Source organism: Tetrao urogallus, assembly GCF_951394365.1.
Source record: "Tetrao urogallus genome assembly, chromosome: Z".
NCBI classification, from domain to species: Eukaryota; Metazoa; Chordata; class Aves; order Galliformes; family Phasianidae; genus Tetrao; species Tetrao urogallus.
In genome coordinates, this window is record NC_136816.1 from 38,204,604 (window position 1) to 38,223,926 (window position 19,323).

Below are 19,323 nucleotides of genomic sequence, written 5' to 3' on the forward strand. Positions count from 1 at the left end.
TTTTTCAGATCTCATAGGGAAGATTTTAGTACAATACTGTGTTTGCTGCATGGATGTAGCTGCAAAGCTTCCCAGAAAAAGACAGGATGTACCAGTGTGTGCAGGTAGGCAGAGAGTAAGCCAAGAGCCATAAGAGCTACTGGGCAGGAGTGTGTGGCTTCCACTGGTTTCCACTGACAGAATTTGGTGTGTCTTTAGTTTGCTGATCTCAGCCATACGCCACCTAGGGATATGGTTGAGGTGGATAGCAGCAGGTAGGTAGAAAAGCAGTAAGGCCTGATTACAGAAATGCATCCTCCACTTACAAAACTGTGCATTCACACAACAGGCTTCTGCAGATGGTATCATTGTCTGGGCACACTAACCTTCTTTCTGGTTACAAATAATGTTAGTTGAAGTAGGAAATTCTCTATGGTCCGCACTGTCACATTCTGAAGACTTATAGCAGGCATGTAGTCTAGCTGGCTGTTCAGTTTGCATTTAATTCAATGACTGCATAAAGATTCTCCTGAACAGATATGAAGATAGATAGCTTACCATGGAAGTGATATGCCTTAACTAAGAGAGTGTCTGTAAAATTTTCTTTTTCTTTTTTTTTTTTTTTACTTACAAGCAAGGCAGTAACTGATGAACAGATTTGGACTGACATCAACGAGAGTCCTTCCATACAGGAAGAAAAGAATCATTTTCTGCAAGTTCAGTAGCTTCTGGTCTTTCTAAAGTGCTCCGTATCTGTTTTGCATGCTGACAACAAGGTATAAAATATTGAATACTTCAAACAGCTTTGACACTTTATCAGAAAGGGAGGATCACAACCATTCTGCACTGGGAAACAAACTAGCATCCTTCAATTGCAATCCCACTGCTGATAGAAGGACTAAATACAGTGCTGTCTGCTAATTCTGCTTATATCTGGCCACCACTGTCAAGGCATCAGCAAGCAACAATCTTCAGAGAATCTGACAGCAGACAGCAGGAAGTCTTGGTTTTCAATCAAAAACTCCATTGTAGGCTTGCTTCTCCATGAGACTTTACAGCCCAACATTTATAGATGCACCCTCTAGGGCAAACTAGAGGCAGAGCTGTAATGAAATTATTATCCTTCACCCAAGGAAACCATAGATGAAACCACAGAAGTCAGTATAATTGACAGAATTTCTCAAGCCAGTTAAAAAATGATGGTGGGGTGGGACCTGAAAGAAGCAGTTCTTTGTAGAGTATAGGTGTAAGGATTAGGCTAACCTTTTTCCATGGTGTGGCTTAATGAAACTATTGCTGAGCATGTGCTGTCCTCCATACACTTACTTGAAGAACTGACAGGAAAACTGGGGACTGATGACCTAACTCCTCATTTTGAAACACAGTTGGTGACAACGAAACTTTTGAGGCTGAAAGCCAATGACTGAAAAGCGTTTTTTTTCTTCCAGGAACTTCTTTACACAGCTTCAGTGAACAAGCTTTAAGCTTCATCTGAATATACAAGCTGTGTGAATGAGTTGCCACTTTAGCCTCCGTTCAGGCTGGGGACTAAGTGGGAAATGAATGAAAGCATCAACTAATGCCAGTGGAAGCTCTGATCCTGCAATCACCACAGCTGAGTGTATATGTGGTCTTCTCCATTTAATGGGAATGAGAAACAGCCTGCTGTTTTTAAGTGGCTGTCCAGGATTGTGACCTGAGGTGTACTGAATATGAGCACCAGCACGTGAACAGTACTGCACTGTGCAAATGTCGAGGAATGACTGAAAAACCACCAACCCCCTCTTCAGCTGTCTAAGTAAAAATGTATTTATGCATGCAACTTTTTCGTTAAGCTTGCAAGAGAATAGCTCTCCTGGGTGGAAGAAAGCCAGCACCATTGCTCACCAGGGTGCAGACATAGCTGTACTGCTAGTACACAAAAGGTGTCCTCCACAGAAACCATTTCTGATTACATCAATTTCATTGTCAATTCCATCACTTAAATCCACACACACATACACACACACACACACAAAGTTAAACATCTCTACCCTTCCAGTTTGTTTCAATGACTTGCATATAGAATCTATATCATAAAGCTACCTGTGCCCTTCAACAGAGATATTTTACATATAGATTATCAACATGTTTTTCCAGACCAAAGGAACAAGAAGTTAGGTTAATTTAATAGAAAAAATAAAATATGGAATAACATTGATTTTGGCCAATATCAATTACAACAAAACTACCCTATTTTACAAATAACAACTGAACATTTTACACATGTACAGTATTTTTTCACTAAAAATGAATTTGGATTAACAACGTGTCAGGGTTTTTTTTTTTTGTTTGTTTTTTTTTGTTTTTTTTTTTTTTAAAGAAAACAAAGATATTAAGTTTTTCTCTATAATAGTGTTAGAGGCATTTGTAAGTACCCAAACAAACTCTTTACAATCTATTACATAATTAAATCTCAATTATGAATATATATTTATATAATATATATATAATATTAACTTAAACTTTGAAAGCATTATGTTCTAGTTAAAATTGTTATATTGAGAAATGAGGCAGAAACAGACTAGTAGTTAAACTAGCACAAATTAAATTCTCGTAACTTTTCATGTTTAGCAAGAAATCTGTAATGGGCACCAGAGGAGCTTCACAGGCCTCGTCTACAGAACCAGACATGGGTTGTAATATTTATCTGCTCTCTAGCAAAGTGGGCATAGGTCTATATTATTAATTCATTTGCAAAATTTCAACGATAATTTTTGTATTTAAAAAGGAGGTTCTCTTTGTTTTCTAACATTTACATGCTTAAACACCTGCAATACATTTTCTACTTGTGTGTCCTAGAGCAATAACAGAGTGACTTTGCACGTTTTAAGTATTTTTCTCACAAAACTTCTTTGTAGTTCAGTTTACTGTTTTCTGCTAAAATGAATGGTTTCCAAACAGCATGCTAGGTGAAACTGATGAATATATATCAAACAACTGTGTACCTGGGTATAGAGACAAGACAGAGACCTGCCTCTCTCACCACTCCAGGGTGGTTTTGCAGTGAGGTAACTTCATAGGCCTCAACAGCATTGTTCCTGCTGAAACTTGTATTAGGAGCAGTTAAAAGCAGATTCAGGCCCATCAAGACAAGATTGTTATATCAAGAAAACAGTTGATTTATTGCCCTATATGTTAATACTCCTGGAGATGTATTTGGCACAGTGTTACAAGCTCAATTATAAATCCAGTCCTGTAAACACATTCTGTCACATACAGTCACACTGGCATTTCTGTATGGGCACTATAAAATATCCCCACATACTTGCATGATAATATCCCCTTTTTGGTGAACGTTACAAGACAACAATAATTTATGAATACTCCTTACATGTTAGCAACTTTTCAATTTCCACGTATACATTACTCTTGCTTATTCAAACCAAGAGTAGTATCTTCTAAACTTGTTCACAACAGGAACAATGTTTTTGTTTTTTGTTTTTTTTTTTTTAATTTTTTTCAGTTTATTTGAAATAGCTTTTACAATTTAAAAAAATAAAATAAAAATCCTAGCGTATCTGTTAATAAGCTAGCTGTCTAAAAATGAGATCTATATGACAAAAAAAAAAAAAACACTTTGGGCAAAACATATATACACACTGCATGTGATACAAAAAAACAGCACACAGCAGAGGAAGTAGGAAAGAATTGTGTGCAGAAATGATCATTTTTCTTTTTTAAATACTGGTACAAAAAGGACAGAACTTGGTCCTGCAGATGACAATGTTTCTGATTCCCTTAGGGACTCATTTCCTGAAGTTCCCCGTCAATTCACAAAAAAGACTAATGCAAACTTTTTTGTATTGTTTAGTTTTAATCCATGTAAACGTGTGTGTATTTTTGAAACACTCTTTGAATATCCTGAGGGGGAAACAAACAGGAAAAAAAGGGAAAGATAAAGACCTTCAAAAAACAGAAATAATCCTAAAGTTGACAGGAAATCAAATCATGAATTAAACGTTAATTTTGGCATCAAATGCTTTGGTCACACAATACTGACTCTGTGATTCTGGATGCTCAGCTCTAAACACCCAGTTATGAAAGGTAGGCGTGTTGTAGGTTTTCCATCTAAGTTCCAACAAACAGTTCACCATCTCCCCAGACAAACAGGGGGGAGAGAGAGAGAGGTGGCTTTTTTTTTTTTTTCCTTTTCAATAATACGTGTTAATCTATAAGTCTACAGGAGCAGGAGGACTCTGGGAGGTGTGAGTTCACCCCTTGTGCGTACATGTTCTGCAACACAGTTGCTGGAGCACTTTCCGCTGGCAGAGATTGTTCTTTTTCACCAGCATACAGAATCCTCCCTCGGCCCAGGACTCTTCCGTGGCTTCCGGAGGGCAGCAGCAAGAGAAGAAGGGGAAGTTGAAGGTTTGGAGAGCATGGTGTTTACCATGGAGGGAGGTTTAATTGGTCAGATAGGTAGATTTGGTTGAAGAGACCATTCAGGAGCAGGTAGCAAGTAGGAAATTTGGTCCATCAGAAGGAATTTCAGTCAACAGCATTTTATTTTTCAGGAAGAGATTTTGTGTGGTCCGACAGGGAATGATTGGTATCCATTTGTGAAAAAGAAAAAAAGATTAGAAAGAGAATAATTAGAAAACAGTGATACTTACAGCAAAGGAATTTGTTCTTGATTTTCATGAATCAAAAGAATAAAATAGACAAACCATGAAAAAGGAATAAACATTCTCAACAGATATTCAAATCCTACATAGTAACACATACCCAGTGTTTGACTGTCAGGTGGTGGAATGAGAGCCTCCACACTCGGTAACTTAACAGAGGAAAGACTTCTGTCCCTTCCTTGGCTAACCTACACTGTTGAGGGAACATGCCATGCAGTAGGATCCCATTGCATGCCACTGCAATTGCCTCATGGCCCATGTGCTGCTCTGCAACTGCACTCTCAAGAACAGGGCAGATGAGACAGAGGAGAAGTGTCCTCAGTTCTGGGCAACTGCATGTATACCTAGATGAAGCTGCGTGCGGACAACTAATTGGCCCTACCATAATGACGACCAAACTGATGTATACATATAGGCATGTAAGATTGTATTTTATAGTGGGAATCTTTCATACTGCTTAATGCAGGGCTTTATTTCAGTATGATCTTCCTCTTGGACAGCAATTCTTGAGCTGTTATCTACAAGTAATTAACATAGTAACATTTTCATAGAAGAGTAACATTATCTCAAAGTCTCTGTAATTGAGATTCGTGAAAGGAATGAATATTAGCGAATAATTAAGCCAATCATATGCAATATGAATGATATCTTTGTTGACTCAGAGTTCCTGGAGGAAGTTTAAGTCTCCATAACAAATTGAGTGCCCTCTATTCTTTTCTTTCCTCATTACCTTCTCACATAATTCAAGTAATACTGCAATTACTGAACATCTATTTACTTACCAGCATTTCCATGGTTTAAAGTGGTGAAACACATACACGCAATTCTACTGACAATACACTAGGGTCCTCTTATAAAATCTTTTCAAAGCAATGATTTTTGAAAAACAAGTAAGGAAGCAAAAGTAGGCTGCTGCAGGTAGGGGGAAACTATTTTAGGAAAATTCAGTTGTATATGTGACTAATTCCATTAATACACTACTTGTGTCATTTTCTCCTTTTCATAAATCTGAAAAACGTAAGAAATAATGTAGCCCTAAAATAGAGAATATAACAAAAGAAAAGAAACCAAACCAAACTAATACATGTAAGAAAAACTGCCAGAAGGGGTAAAAAAGATCTTTTCAGGAAACTGCACTCACCATCCTTGCAGACTGTTCCCACTACGCAGACACCAGAGTCTAGGTTATAACCACTTGGGCAGATGGTACAGTTTCTGTCTCCTTGACCACTGCAATCCAAACAGCTGGCATCACATCTGAAAGACAGTGGTTGGGTTTGGCCTTATGGCCTCACCAAATGCGAGAGCACCCAGGAGAAACCTTCTGAATTGTAAAGGGCTTGTTTGCTGTTTCCAGAGGTATCAGCTCCTCTAGCAATGACAATAATTTAAAACGTAACCTCCCCTACAACTCAGTCCTGCTTTTTTTCCTCCAATCACTCTTTGTGAATATATTTTTTTAGTAAATAACTGCATATATATAGTTCTTTGGAACTACATAGAAGTAATAAACAGAAGTATTAAACAGACAGTGCATCCATGTGCCATTAAGGGATGGGCTCAAAGCCATGTGATGGAAAAGATTGACCTGTGCCTGGTGATTTCATCACCTTTCTGACTTCGTTAGATTTTGACTGTATATTCATCTATTTTATTTCATTTCATTTCATTTATTCATTTATTTATTTTTGAGTGGAAAACTGGAAAACCGTAACACATTGCAAGTTGGGGCTGTTCAGTCTGGAGAAGGCTCTGGGATGACCTGATATTGGCCTTTCAATATCTTAAGGAGAATTGTAACAATGAAGAAGACAGACTTTTGAGTAGTGCCTGCTGTGAAAGGATGAGGGAAAATAGTTTCAAGCTAAAAGAGGGGAGATTTAGATTGGATATAAGGAAAAAGTTTCTTTATTATAAGAGTGGTGAGGCACCTGTGCAGACTGCCCAGAGAAGTAGTGGATACTCCAGCCTTGAAGACATTCCAGGTCAGGCTGGATGGGGTTCTGAGCAATCTGACTGAGCTGTAGGTGCCCCTGTTCACTGTCGGTGAGTTGGATTAGATTACCTTTAGAGGTTCCTTCCAACTCAAATGACTCTTTGATTCTGTGATTCCCTTCCTGCCCTGAATTCAGCGTGAGTCGATAATGAATTATTCCAAAGGGCAAGTGGTATTTATTTAACAAAGGAAGGAATAAAAAAATACTTCCCTCCTTTGCGCAGCACAGTCTTTTTGAGGGCTCATTCACCCACTGGTACATGCAGATGAGCTATGCTGGACAGCAAATCTTGTAATATATCTACGCCATGTTTCTGTCTATGCAGCTGAAGAACTGAAATGGTCCTCATGAACAATAATTAACTTACTGTTAAAAAGATTCCACTTTGCCTTTTTTTGATTTGTTATTGAGAAACAGATCCTCTGCCAGATTTGTACATTCTGCATTTCTATGCTTACTTACAGGCTCTCACTACAGGCTCTTTAAAGTCAAAGACATACATGTGGAAGAAAAACACTTTCAGAATTTCCATTTAATGTAATTCAAAATTCAAAAAAACACTTCTTACTTCATTTGTTTGGCATATTTCTTTTTTTTTTTTTTCTCTTTTCATAAATATTATCTTTCTCAACACAGTAATTCCTAACATACTGCTAATTATTAGAAACGTATATTACCACAGATCATACCTTTTGCAGCTTTTGTATCCACTTTCAGTAGAGTGATCAAGGTAGTAACCAGTACTGCAGGATTGCACACACCTTCCATCTTCCATAAAATAGCCCTGTGTGCAGTTTATACATGCATCTACTCCACCACCTTAAAACAGAGAGAATATACACTCTATTATTGGCTAGTTCCCCCTACCTACTGCCTAACAAACACCATATCTCTAGCTGTAGCAAAATCTTACTGCCATTTTAGAGACAACATTTAGCCTTACTTGCCTTCTTTCAAAGAGTAACATCAAATTATAAAGGTGTATGTTTATAAGAAACCATATTGCATAGTTTCACTATCTTTTTTCTGAAAGAAATAGGTGTTGGTAGTTCTGCAAGTGCCACAGAATTTACAAATCGTTCTTACAATCCAGAAAGAAAATGGAAGGCATTGCAGGAAATTAGAAAGAGCATTATAAAAGGAAAAAAAAAAAAGAGCATTCACACTTTCAATTATATTTTTATATTAGCTGACAGAGTTTGGCCATGCATATGATATGTTAGATAACTATCAAAAGAATTCAGAGATTACATGTCAGCAGTCACATTACGACACGGTAAAATAAAATAGGAGCTAAAAATAGAGAGTAAAGGAAATAATGCAAATAAATGTCAGTGAGATACCTGCACATGTTGCACATGAACGGTGACATGGTTCACATTCCCTGCCATTATGGTATTTTCCATCTTCACAGCGGATAGCACATTTTGTGCCATGCAAACTATTACAAAAAGGAAAAAAAGCACAGTGGTCAGGTAGATAACAGCAACAACATACAAGCTCATTCACAAATTAGTAGTTCCCTTTAAAAAAACAGCAACTCGTAGATCAGGATTCACTGGCTTCCTTCGTAGGTCATATTTTACAAATGACAGCAAATGACTTCAAGAGGGAATTAAATACATTTTCATCTATAGTGAAAAACAGGAGCTGTTTACAAACTACTGTAAATACTAGCAAGTAGGAGAGGACAGAAAAAAATGAACAATGTCATTATCCTAAAAATTCAGGCATGTAAAATACAATTACCCATGAGGAATTTGGCACAGGGTCAACACCACTGCATTTAAAATACACAGGACCTCATGCTTCATGTGAAAGACCAGCAGCATTTCCTGATACTGCTCTACAGCACAGGTCAAGAGCAGACTGACAAGGAAGGAAGCTGCCACCCTTTTCTGACACAGCAGTTTTCTTTGAAATCTCCAATTCTGCATGGTGTGGGAGATTTGTCTAGATTACAGCTAAAGGTATTCTGCCCGCAGGCACTTTTGAGCAGGAGCGTAAGGTACTGACTAACAGAAGAAAAAGGAATAGCATAAAGAGACACATCTCCATACCTATGCTCTAAGCAGCGTTCATGCTTTCATTTTTAAATGCTGAAGTAGGGCTTTTTTCTTTTTTTTTCTTTTTTTTTTAAAGTTAGGACTTCTCTGCCATGCCTACCATCTTAAATAGAATCTCAGCTTTCACCTGACTGAACTCCTTCTCAAAAAATGCTCTTCAGCTACAGGGATTATCGCATAAAGCGAGAGCTAATGCTGTTTTGCAGACTGAAACCAACAAAGTTTTGCATGCTCAGCACCACTGGAAATTCTGAAGAGTAGATATGGTCCCAGGTTAGCAAAAAAAAAAAAGAAAAATTCAACAGATGTGAGAGTACCTACTTTTGCTCAGCAACAACCTCGAAGTGCTTTATGAGTCAGGTAGCATTATCATGTTTTTACAAATGGGAGAATTAGTCATTTGCTTGAGTTTAGTTAATAGGCCAGTAGCAGGATCAGAACTTGGATACAGGCCTCCCGAGTCCCACCCAAACTCCTGTCTACTGATCTAACAAGACAAGAAAATGCATTTTCTTGACAAGAAAATACGCTAATCTTTGGATCACTAGGGAATGCAAAATGCATGTCCTGGAGATGATACTGATTTCTGATTTGTCATATCCATGCAGATGATGTTCCTTGAAAACATTACCAAAAACCAGTCTCAGCTGGCTAATATTATCCAAGTAAACGTTAGATATAAGTGACTTTTTAGACATTTGTTTCTCCTTCTTTTTCTCACAGATTACACTTGTCTTTCTCCAGTGGTCAGGTTCATGCTCCTGAGAAATACAGGAAATGTGGACATAGCTGTGACAGAGACTGTGTCCTGTAAGGTCACAAATATGCAGTCTTGGGTATTCTGACATATATGCCAACTGTTGGAACTTCTGAACTGCTACCCTGTTAAACTGATTTCACAGATACATAGAAAGCCATGCTGAGTATGTTAAAATTCTCCAAATCTCTAACTGGGATTGAAAATTTAATTACATTTTAAAAGGAAAGCAGATACTCATATTTCACAGAAACTGTAAACAGACCACATTCAATCCTATGCTTTCCTTCCCATTAGATCACACTTCCTCTTCAAAGGGTCTCTTTTCTTGTTTTTTAATTTTTATTTTTTTTTTAAAGAAAATATGTATTTGTAATAAAAACTGTGCAGGCACTTGAAAAATAGAAATGCAATATATTGATATGAAAAATCCTTTACAAAACGTGAGAATCTAGTTCTTCATGTTCTGTAAACAAACACCTTTAAGCTTTTACTGTCTGAAATAAAAAATTCCACTTAGAGAAAAAGTAAAAGCTCAATGTCAAAACATTTGCAGAACACTGTACTCTGAAAGAAGAACCCCTACAGTTACTGAATACCAAGTTGATATTTTTTATGGCATGAAGCCAGCATACACTCCTTCACAGACTTTTTAAGATTTTTGACCTTAGCTGCTTATATCAAAAAGGTCATTCATTCATAAAGGAGCCTGGAATACATACTGATGCTTTGTGGGCCTTACCTATTAGTTTCAGGAATGATTAAGTCCTCCTATGGAATAAAAATATCCACTGCTGCTTAAAATAATGTGCACACTATATCATAACAGAAAGGAGCCTGAGGTACTTGAGATAAGTGAATGACTGATGTATGAAGAAACACAATAAAGATAAGAAAATAGTTTCTAACTATCACAGGAATGAATCAGAGATTAATATGACTCATCAGCTCAACCTCTAAAATAATCCTTGATTGCCACACTGGAGGTCAAAGAAGTGCAGAAGTCAGTTTTCCACATAAGTTTGGCTTTTATTTTACCTGAAATGAAAGGTCTTTTAAAAACCCTTTGTTGGCCAAACTGGCACAATAAAATACTATATTAACACCTAAACATCAATGGAAAACATGAAACGATGGCAATTCAAGGTTGAATAGCTATCTAGTATTCTTCACTGTACATCCAGTCTCATTAGCCTCTTTGGGTACTGCTTTTAGAGACAGCTGTCTTTTCCTTACCTTAGCCCATGTTTGCATTCTGTGCAGATTTGGAATTCAATGCATGTCTTACAGTTTTCACTGCATTTTCGGCAAACAATCTTATCTACAAAGAAAAAAAGAAAACAGCCCAGAAAACCTTGGTCAGTTATATTTTATAAAACTGTCTGGAGATATTATTATGTGTCTTACAGTTTTCTAGCTTGAAACCAGAAAGACAGACGAAAATGTCTAAATTCTGTCATTAGGTTTTTCCTTCAGCAGATCTATCCATAAACACTATCTTCATCATATTATATCTGAAGCCTCTGCAGAAATATCATGTTCTGAGGTTGTTCAAAAATCTTTGTAAACGCTTTATATTTAAACTAACTATTTACAATATGGACTTACACTGGCTTTTCATACAGCAGGTCAAGCACTAATGGCTGCCATATGTTCCAGGAATTATCCTGCAATTTACTTTTTACACCTTACATGCAAATAGTCTGTCCTATCTTACATGTATTGCTGTTCAAAGAAACAATTTCGATCTTAACAAAGATGAGACATAATTTACCTAACATCTGCCTTCTCATCTCATGAGCTCCCTACTTCAAGAGAAGTCTCTGAGATGCGGTGCCATGTAACTCTCTGAGAAGAAAAACCTTGTGATCCCATTTTCGTAAATTTTCATTTACACATCTTGGTTGGGTGGAAGGGAAATCCCTTCACTGTAGTTCTCATACAGTGGCAAATGGAAAAATTAGAGTAGTACCTGAATTTACTAATCCTCAAAAATGAACAGACAGCTTCATGGCACAGAGAGTAAAAGGTTAGGTAGATCACTCCGAAAGTAATGCCTCCTATTTATTTCCATGGAAACTACAACAGATACAAAGAGCAAATAACACTATTTGATAGAGAAAATTCTCAGCTACAAAATAGTATTTTTCAACACAGTCTCTACCATTAGCTGATTCACACAGGTGAGCTTGTCGAGATGCTCTTCGTTTCATGGCATGGATGCTTGGCTATCCAGAACGTCGCCTGTCTTTCACATTGCTGTTGCCACTGCTGAAATGCACCACCCACCACCTCACTGTGCTCACATCTACTGTTCGGTTTCTATAAACATTCAGCAAGTATCGATAAATGTCAGTTGGTGTAACTTTTTCTGCATGGAGAAATTCAATTCTACCCTTTTGCTTCATTCTCAGTTCTGTGTCAGATGCCATTTTGTCAGACTGCCCCTCTATTGCCATCTGTCTCACAACAACAAAATGTAATGGAATATTGGTGGGAATGTTCAGACTACCAACATCTTCTGCCTCTGACATTGTGGGTCAACATAACAGAAAAGGAGGCATTACTTTCGGAGCAACCCTCGCTCAGGTCTTGCAGTTGAATCAAGCGCTTTGAGCACATGTTTGTATTTTAAGCACGTGTCTAAAGCTAACTGAAGTCCATGTAGTTTAAGCATATGTTTTAATATATGTCCATTTTTGTTACACAAAATTGGAAATAAAGTGGGCAATCTCAGGAGGAAATGGAAGCCCTGCATCTCATGTGGCAGAGAATTACTGCTCTTGAGTTATCTCATCATCACAGGTCAGAAACCTGCCTGAAACATTAACTGCAACCACCTTTTCCACCTGAGGAGCCTAATTTTCTCAGAGATCTAGTTCAGCAACCATGGTCAGTTTCTCAGCTGCCTCTTCTGCAGCATTCTCACAGCACGGGAGACTGGGGAATTGGAATGCTTCGTGCTCACAATCTGGACTTTCCCTTCTGGAGCGGCAGTAACCTGCTCTGTCCTGCAGCTGACTGCGGACTACGTTCATTCTGCTGGTTACTCCCATTCACATCCACAAATGAAATCCTGCTTCTAAGCGTGTTTTTTAAAATGAAGAAAGGTTAATTTCTGAGTAGATTCTTGATCACACTTAGCAACAATGTAATAAGAGGAGTAGGATAAGAGATAGATGCATTCAACATACTTTTCCTGCTTATCAGTATTCCATCAGCCTCCCCAGATCAAATTCTGTAGCCCAAAATAAAGAAACAGTAAGTAATACTAACTCTTATCCAGGTAAAACCCATCGGGGCAGGTGGTAATACAGCTATTGGTTACTTCATTCAGGTAGTAGCCAGATTTACAGGTCATGCACTGGTCACTATGGCCTCCAACACAGGTTTCACAATTGGGTGAGCATTTTTTACAGCGTTTCTTGTCTGCATTGTAGTGACCAGGTGGGCAGGTCGAAACACAGATCCTGCAGACAGCAGGGAAGAGAAGGCAGAGTCGTTAATGAAATAACCTGCCACCACATTCCTGGACCATGACTGCAAAGCAGAAGTATTTCTCAGCATTGCTGCTTTTGTAATGATCATGTGTTTTCTAATGATCATGTAACCCTCCACAGCATTGCATCAGGCTGTTTCTGCTTTTTTTTTTTTTTTCCTACAGCACATGCTATCTCACTGGCAAACACCTCGACAGACAGTCACACTGTACAATTTTTGACCATCTACATCTTTTCCTATCTTATTCAAATACAGTTACTGAAGTTGTAGTTGCTATCACAGTTACACACAAATAACCTCTCACAAAAAAAATGAGGAAATAATCAGGGAAGTGTGTTTGAGTGCTGTACTTGAAATTCTGAAACAGCTGGGTTTTTTTTAACTCCTAAGAAAATTTGTCAAAATTCGAGGAAAATAAATAATCCATGACTGCAGCAAAGAGAAGAGAAAAGGAAGTTAAGATACACACTAAGGAACCTATGAAGCAAAGATTTTTTTAAATTTTGGTCTTACCGTGTGTTGTTCTTGGATTTGTAGTAGTAGTGAAGACAGTCAGTACAATGATCTGGTCCTGGCCCATCACACCCTACTTTACTGCATTCTGCATTGCATGGACCTGTATGAAAAGCAAAATACAGGAAAGGAACTAAAACTTCTCCTTTGGTACTTAGCACCCCTCAAAATATACTATTTTAACACAGAATACAATTACTGTGTTTTTGTGTATTTGAGCTTATGTCCAAACTGTAATTTGACCACAGTGAAAGGAGAAATTTTTTAATATTTGAAGATTTTTGCAGACTCTGGCCTCAGTATGTGTTCATATTGATACATAATTTTTAACAGCCATGGCATCTTCTGTGTAATCTATCAGATACTATTTCTGAATCCAAACAGCCTACTTTCTAACGACTAACAAATCAATCTAAATTTTATCTAGAAACATGCAAAGGCTTCTGAAATTCATAATATGAAATGATCAGCAATGCTGCTTATCACAAGCAGGCCAACATAATCACCAGCTATTCTAGTCAACAAAGGGGCAGGTGGTCCGAGTGGCTACCACAGCAGAAGTATCCAACCCTCACCTCCCTCTGTGCTGCTATATGCTGCAAAAGCCTCGACTAACTTTTGCTTATTAGCAAGTCCTTCATCTCATCCAGAGTCTTGTTTACATTTTCCAAACAGTTCCAAGCAGCTAGGGAATGAGAGAGCCATCATATCCTGCCTTTATGTAGGGTACAAGGATACGTGTGAACTCTCAACTGTGTCAGGATCATTGCTCCATAGTAAATGAAACTTTTAAGCTTTCCAGGCACCTTTACATGGCTCTTAATATCAAGTAAACTTGAATGAAAGCAAGTTCATACAACAGAAGCTTAGTGACCTTTACAGCAGAGACAGCAGTATTTCATCATCTATCAAAACAAGGGGTTGAACAATTCTCCAGCAAAAACAGGAACTGCATGTCTGACACACTATGACAGGAGACTGTAATAATAAACTTCTGAATTGAACACTGTGCTGTTAGCTTGCAGGAGTTATGCTTAAGATTCATCAGCACTGAACATCTAGGTGAAGGTACTGACACTGTATGTAGGAATACTGCCAGCTTGACTTATTCTGCAGCACAAAAAATCCAACGCTTTTGAAGCCTAATGAAAACACTGAAAAACTTCTATGGGGATAAACAAGAAACAACGCACGTAGATGTAGAAAATAATATTCTTCACATATACATTTGTGCACACATATATTAAATATTTATGAAAAGTAGTGCATTCTACATGGAATGTTAACCATAGCTTAAAAATACGAAACGGTCTAAAAACTCATATGTTATGAAACAAATTGTTCTGAACTCCCACTATTTCCAAACCTAGAATATCCTTATGAAACTGTTTTTGCAAAGTCATTCTGTCAACACTGTGTTCTAGGTTCAGTACGTTGATTTTTCCACTTACAAATATCATGAATCCTGAATGATTGTTATCAGTTTTGCCACTGCACTTCTAACTAATCAGATGAAATATAAATACAACCTTACTGTTCTAGTCAGAGGAAATTCATGAAAAGCTCAGTTTATTAAACATATTCCTGTTTGGCTATTTTTGTTTTTGTTTCTGGAAACTTTCAGTACTGCCTAATTCCCAGGCACTGAAGGCCATAAATCCTACAGTGGCATCAGAATCCTAGTCTTGAACTAATGCAAAAGATCTAGGAGACACAAAACATGGAAGAGAACAGATACTAAGTAAGCAAGCCAGGAGTCTTCACAATGTATGACCATATTTTGACAATACAAAGTCCAACATTTTATATATGCAGAGTCTCAGGGCAGTAAATGCATGGACTAAATTAATGTACGCACCTGAATAATCTTCTGTTCCATAATCTTCTGTAGGATCTTCAACTGGACTGGAGCGTACTCTTTCCACTTTTGGAAAATCATTTCTTGGTGAATATGGCTGGATGGATGTTCCATACAGTACTAAGGACCACTCTTTCAATTTGCCTAAAAGTATTAAAAATCTAGTTTTATACATCATTTCATATTTTCTCTGTCTTACAAAATATATCACTGTGAACAGGAACTCTAAGTAGGCATGAAAGACTTAGTTTAATATTGAAAGTACAATCTGTGTTGCACTGTAAACTGAGAAAACATAATTTTTTCAACCAGATTTTACACAGTATTTTTTGCACTCCCTCCTCTTGTAAGTCTAATTAAAGTCTGTACGGGGGAACTCAATATAAATCATAAACAAAAACCTTAGGCCACATAGTTATTGGGAAAACTTATACTGATATTCATCAAGGAGCTTTTACTATAGATTTCGCTTTTCCTCAGAAAATGAATCGTCCCGTTATTATTATATCTCTCAACTAACTAGCTGTATTCAGAATTCTGACTTCAGAACAGGGTTATATTTTGTCAATTATTATTCATGAGTACATTTCATAGCTTTATGGAATACATCTCAATGAAGAGGAAACAAATGCTTTTAAAGTCTCTATAGTAGAATATCAATGTGCCTTTCCTTATTTTTTTTGGCCTAGTTATTTTACAGATACGTCACTTCACTGTCTGACCAATATTTTACGCTCTCAGTATCTAAGTGATGGAAGAAAATAAGTGTTTTTCAGCCTGAAGTATTTAAGTACTTTTATGTAAGTTCTGTGTTGTGTTTTTTTTCAAGTCGTGAGTCCAAGCTGTCAAAATGTAAATATTCAGACTTCGCCTCCCTGTCCACACTCACCAATAAATTAATTCCACGAAAAGTGCAAAAGACTCAGGTCTGAAATAACATTTCAAGCAGTGACGGATAAAAAATTATATCCTGGCTTGAAAACATGGTAATTAGGTTTGGTCTTAACATAGCCTCTTGATTACATTTACCTATGTTGAAGCAGCAGGTTGTGAAATGTACAGTTCTTCTTTACATCTGTTCTGTTTACAGCTCTTCTTAATAGCCAGACCAGTTATCCTCTGGGCTTTTTATGCCCTGACCTAACTGGTGAGGTCCCAGAGGATTGGAGGCTTGCTGATGTGACTCCCATCTTCAAGAAGGGCCACAGGGAGGATCCGGGGAACTACAGGCCTGTCAGCCTGACCTCAGCACCAGGGAAGGTTATGGAGCAAATCATCTTGGATGAGATTGCACAGCATGTACGCAGTGTCCAGGGGATCAGGCCCAGCCAGCACAGGTTCGTGAAAGGCAGGTGGAGGACCAACCTCATCTCCTTCTATGACTGGGTGACCAGTCTGCCAGATGAGGGAAGGGCTGTTGATGTAGTCTTCCTAGACTTCAGCAAAGCCTTTGACACGGTCCCTCACAGGCTTCTTCTGGGGAAACTGGCTGCCCATGGTCTGAACAGGTCTACCCTTCTTTGGGTAAGGAACTGGCTAGAGGGCCGTGCCCAGCGGGTCGTGGTGAATGGAGTGAAGTCCAGCTGGCGACCCGTTTCAAGTGGTGTCCCCCAGGGGTTGGTACTGGGGCCCATCTTGTTTAATATCTTTATTGATGACCTAGATGAGGGCATTGCACCCTCAGTAAGTTTGCAGATGACACCAAGCTGGGAGGTGGTGTTGATCTGCCTGAGAGTAGGGCGGCCCTTCAGAGGGATTTAGACAGGCTGGACCGCTGGGCTGAGGTGAATGGGATGAGGTTCAACAAGGCCAAGTGCCAGGTCCTGCACTTTGGGCACAACAACCCCATGCAGCGTTACAGGCTGGGGGATGAGTGGCTGCATGAGTGTGAATAAGAGAAGGACCTGGGGGTGTTGGTGGATGCTCGGCTGAACGTGAGCCAACAGTGTGCCTGGGTGGCCAAGAGGGCCAACGGCATCCTGGCCTGCATTAGAAATAGTGTGGCCAGCAGGAGCAGGGAGGTGATCATCCACCTCTACTCAGCACTGGTGAGGCTGCACCTCAAGTACTGTGTTCAGTTTTGGGCCTCACTACAGGAAAGATGTTGAGGTCCTGAAGCATGTCCAGAGAAGGGAAACTGGTGAGGGGTCTGGAGAAAAAGTCTTATTAAGAGTGGCTGAGGGAGCTGGGATTGTTCAGTGTGGAGAAGAGGAGGCTCAGGGGAGACCTCACTTCACTCTACAACTTCCTGAAGGGAGGCTGTGGTGAAGAGGGATTTGGTCTCTTCTCCCAGGCAACGAGCAGGACATGGGGAAATGGCCGCAAGTTGTATCAGAGGAGGATTAGATTAGACATAAGGAAGAACTTTTTCTCTCAGAGAGTGGTCAGGCACTGCAGTGGATGCCCAGAGAGGTGGTGGAGTCGCCGTCCCTGGCAGTGTTCAAGAGGCGTCTGGATGACGTGCTGCATGATATGGTTTAGTGCTTGTGGTGGCAATGGTGATGAGGAGATGGTTGGACTGGATGATCTTATAGGTCATTTCCAACCTTGTGATTCTATGATTCTCATCAGAAGATTAAAGAGAAAAAGAGGGTGCATTTTCTTCTGAATTTGAAAGATTCTATTTTGGTATGCCATCATGAGGTCTCCCCTCAGCCTGCTCTTCTCTCAGCTGAGCAAATGAAGAGACCACAGCTGCTCCTCACACATTCTGCCTTCCAGACAATTCACCATCTTTGCAGCTCTCCTTTGGATGCTCCCTCATAGCTTTATGTCCTTCTGTTGTGGCACCCAGTGCTGTAGGTGAGACTGCACAGCACAGCGAGCCCCTCCCCTCGCCCGCTGGCAGTGCAGGGCCTGCTGCACCCCAGGTACGGTTGCCCTTTGGGCTGCCAGGGCACACTGCTGGCTCATGTTCCTCTTGCTGTCACCACAGCTCCCAGATCCCCATTCCACAGGGCTGCTCTCCAGCCTCTTTTCCCTCACTCTGTGCATATATCCAGAATTGACAAATTCCAGGTGCAAAATCTGGCACCTGCTCTTGTTAAACTTCATCTGATGGGTAACTGTCCAGCTCCGTAAGTCTCGCTAAGCTGAGGAATCTCCTATTGCCAAAGAATGATCACTATCTGACAGATACTAACACAGCTCTCTTAAATGATTTGTCTTGGAGTGAATATAGCTTCACCATGTATGCTCTCTGTCCTTTCTGCATTTTAACTCACTTTCACAGCACACTGATTATAATATATTGAAAGCAGCTGAAAACTGTTTGCGTTGCTTTGTTACTCTAAATTTTTTCTCCTTGCCTTTACTGTGCTCCAATGATCACTAAAGTTTCAAAGTGTTGATTTTATATGTCTTCCAGAACACTGGTAAAAGTACTGAATACTACAAAAAAAATATTTGCAAGGACCCACTAAAAATAACCACAGGCACTGATGCTTCTTGGGCACAGAATATTGTTGTGTCCAGACTTACTGGAAGGGTTTGTACTAACATACTGGCAGTAAGGTTTGGGGCTTTGACCTCATACCTAATGCAAAAGAGCAGCAAGAGGAATAATGTAGGGTCTGTCAAGAGATTAGCTGCCTTTTAAGAACTATTCAGTAAATAAAGAAGGAAAAAATTCATGTGACTTGCCAGCAAATAAATGAAGCCCGCCTCAAGGCAGGTTTAATTTGTACAATGAAAATATTTCAATAAACAATTATATGTACATATACTCTCTTTAATAATGAATAGACAAAGTACGCACGTTTATGCCAAAATCTTTCTTTTCCCATTTTTGGCTGCTTCCATCGTTTTGTTTGGCTGTAATAATCCCTTACCCTGCTTGTATTTAGTACATAGCAGAGGTCCCATGTTATATATGTGCAAAAGAAAGGGTATAGTACAGTGTTTCACAGCGAGCACCAGTCCGTTTCCATAAATTCTACAGAATTAATTGCAGAAATCACATGCACTGCTTTATGAACTGGACCCT

At 39.0% G+C, this 19,323-nt stretch overlaps 1 protein-coding gene across 1 annotated transcript in view; it reads right to left on the reverse strand.

The window, feature by feature from the left end:
- Positions 1 to 4,232: 4,232 nt before the first annotated feature.
- Positions 4,233 to 19,323, reverse strand: part of PCSK5 (proprotein convertase subtilisin/kexin type 5) — a gene marked incomplete at both ends in the record, with an annotated part of 197,944 nt that continues 182,853 nt past the window's right edge. The window contains 8 exons of the mRNA XM_079548178.1: positions 4,233 to 4,348; positions 5,788 to 5,903; positions 7,333 to 7,462; positions 7,987 to 8,084; positions 10,703 to 10,787; positions 12,743 to 12,936; positions 13,481 to 13,583; positions 15,339 to 15,482. Of these exons, the coding sequence (XP_079404304.1) occupies positions 4,233 to 4,348; positions 5,788 to 5,903; positions 7,333 to 7,462; positions 7,987 to 8,084; positions 10,703 to 10,787; positions 12,743 to 12,936; positions 13,481 to 13,583; positions 15,339 to 15,482 (986 nt within the window). The remainder of the gene's footprint in view (positions 4,349 to 5,787; positions 5,904 to 7,332; positions 7,463 to 7,986; positions 8,085 to 10,702; positions 10,788 to 12,742; positions 12,937 to 13,480; positions 13,584 to 15,338; positions 15,483 to 19,323) is intronic.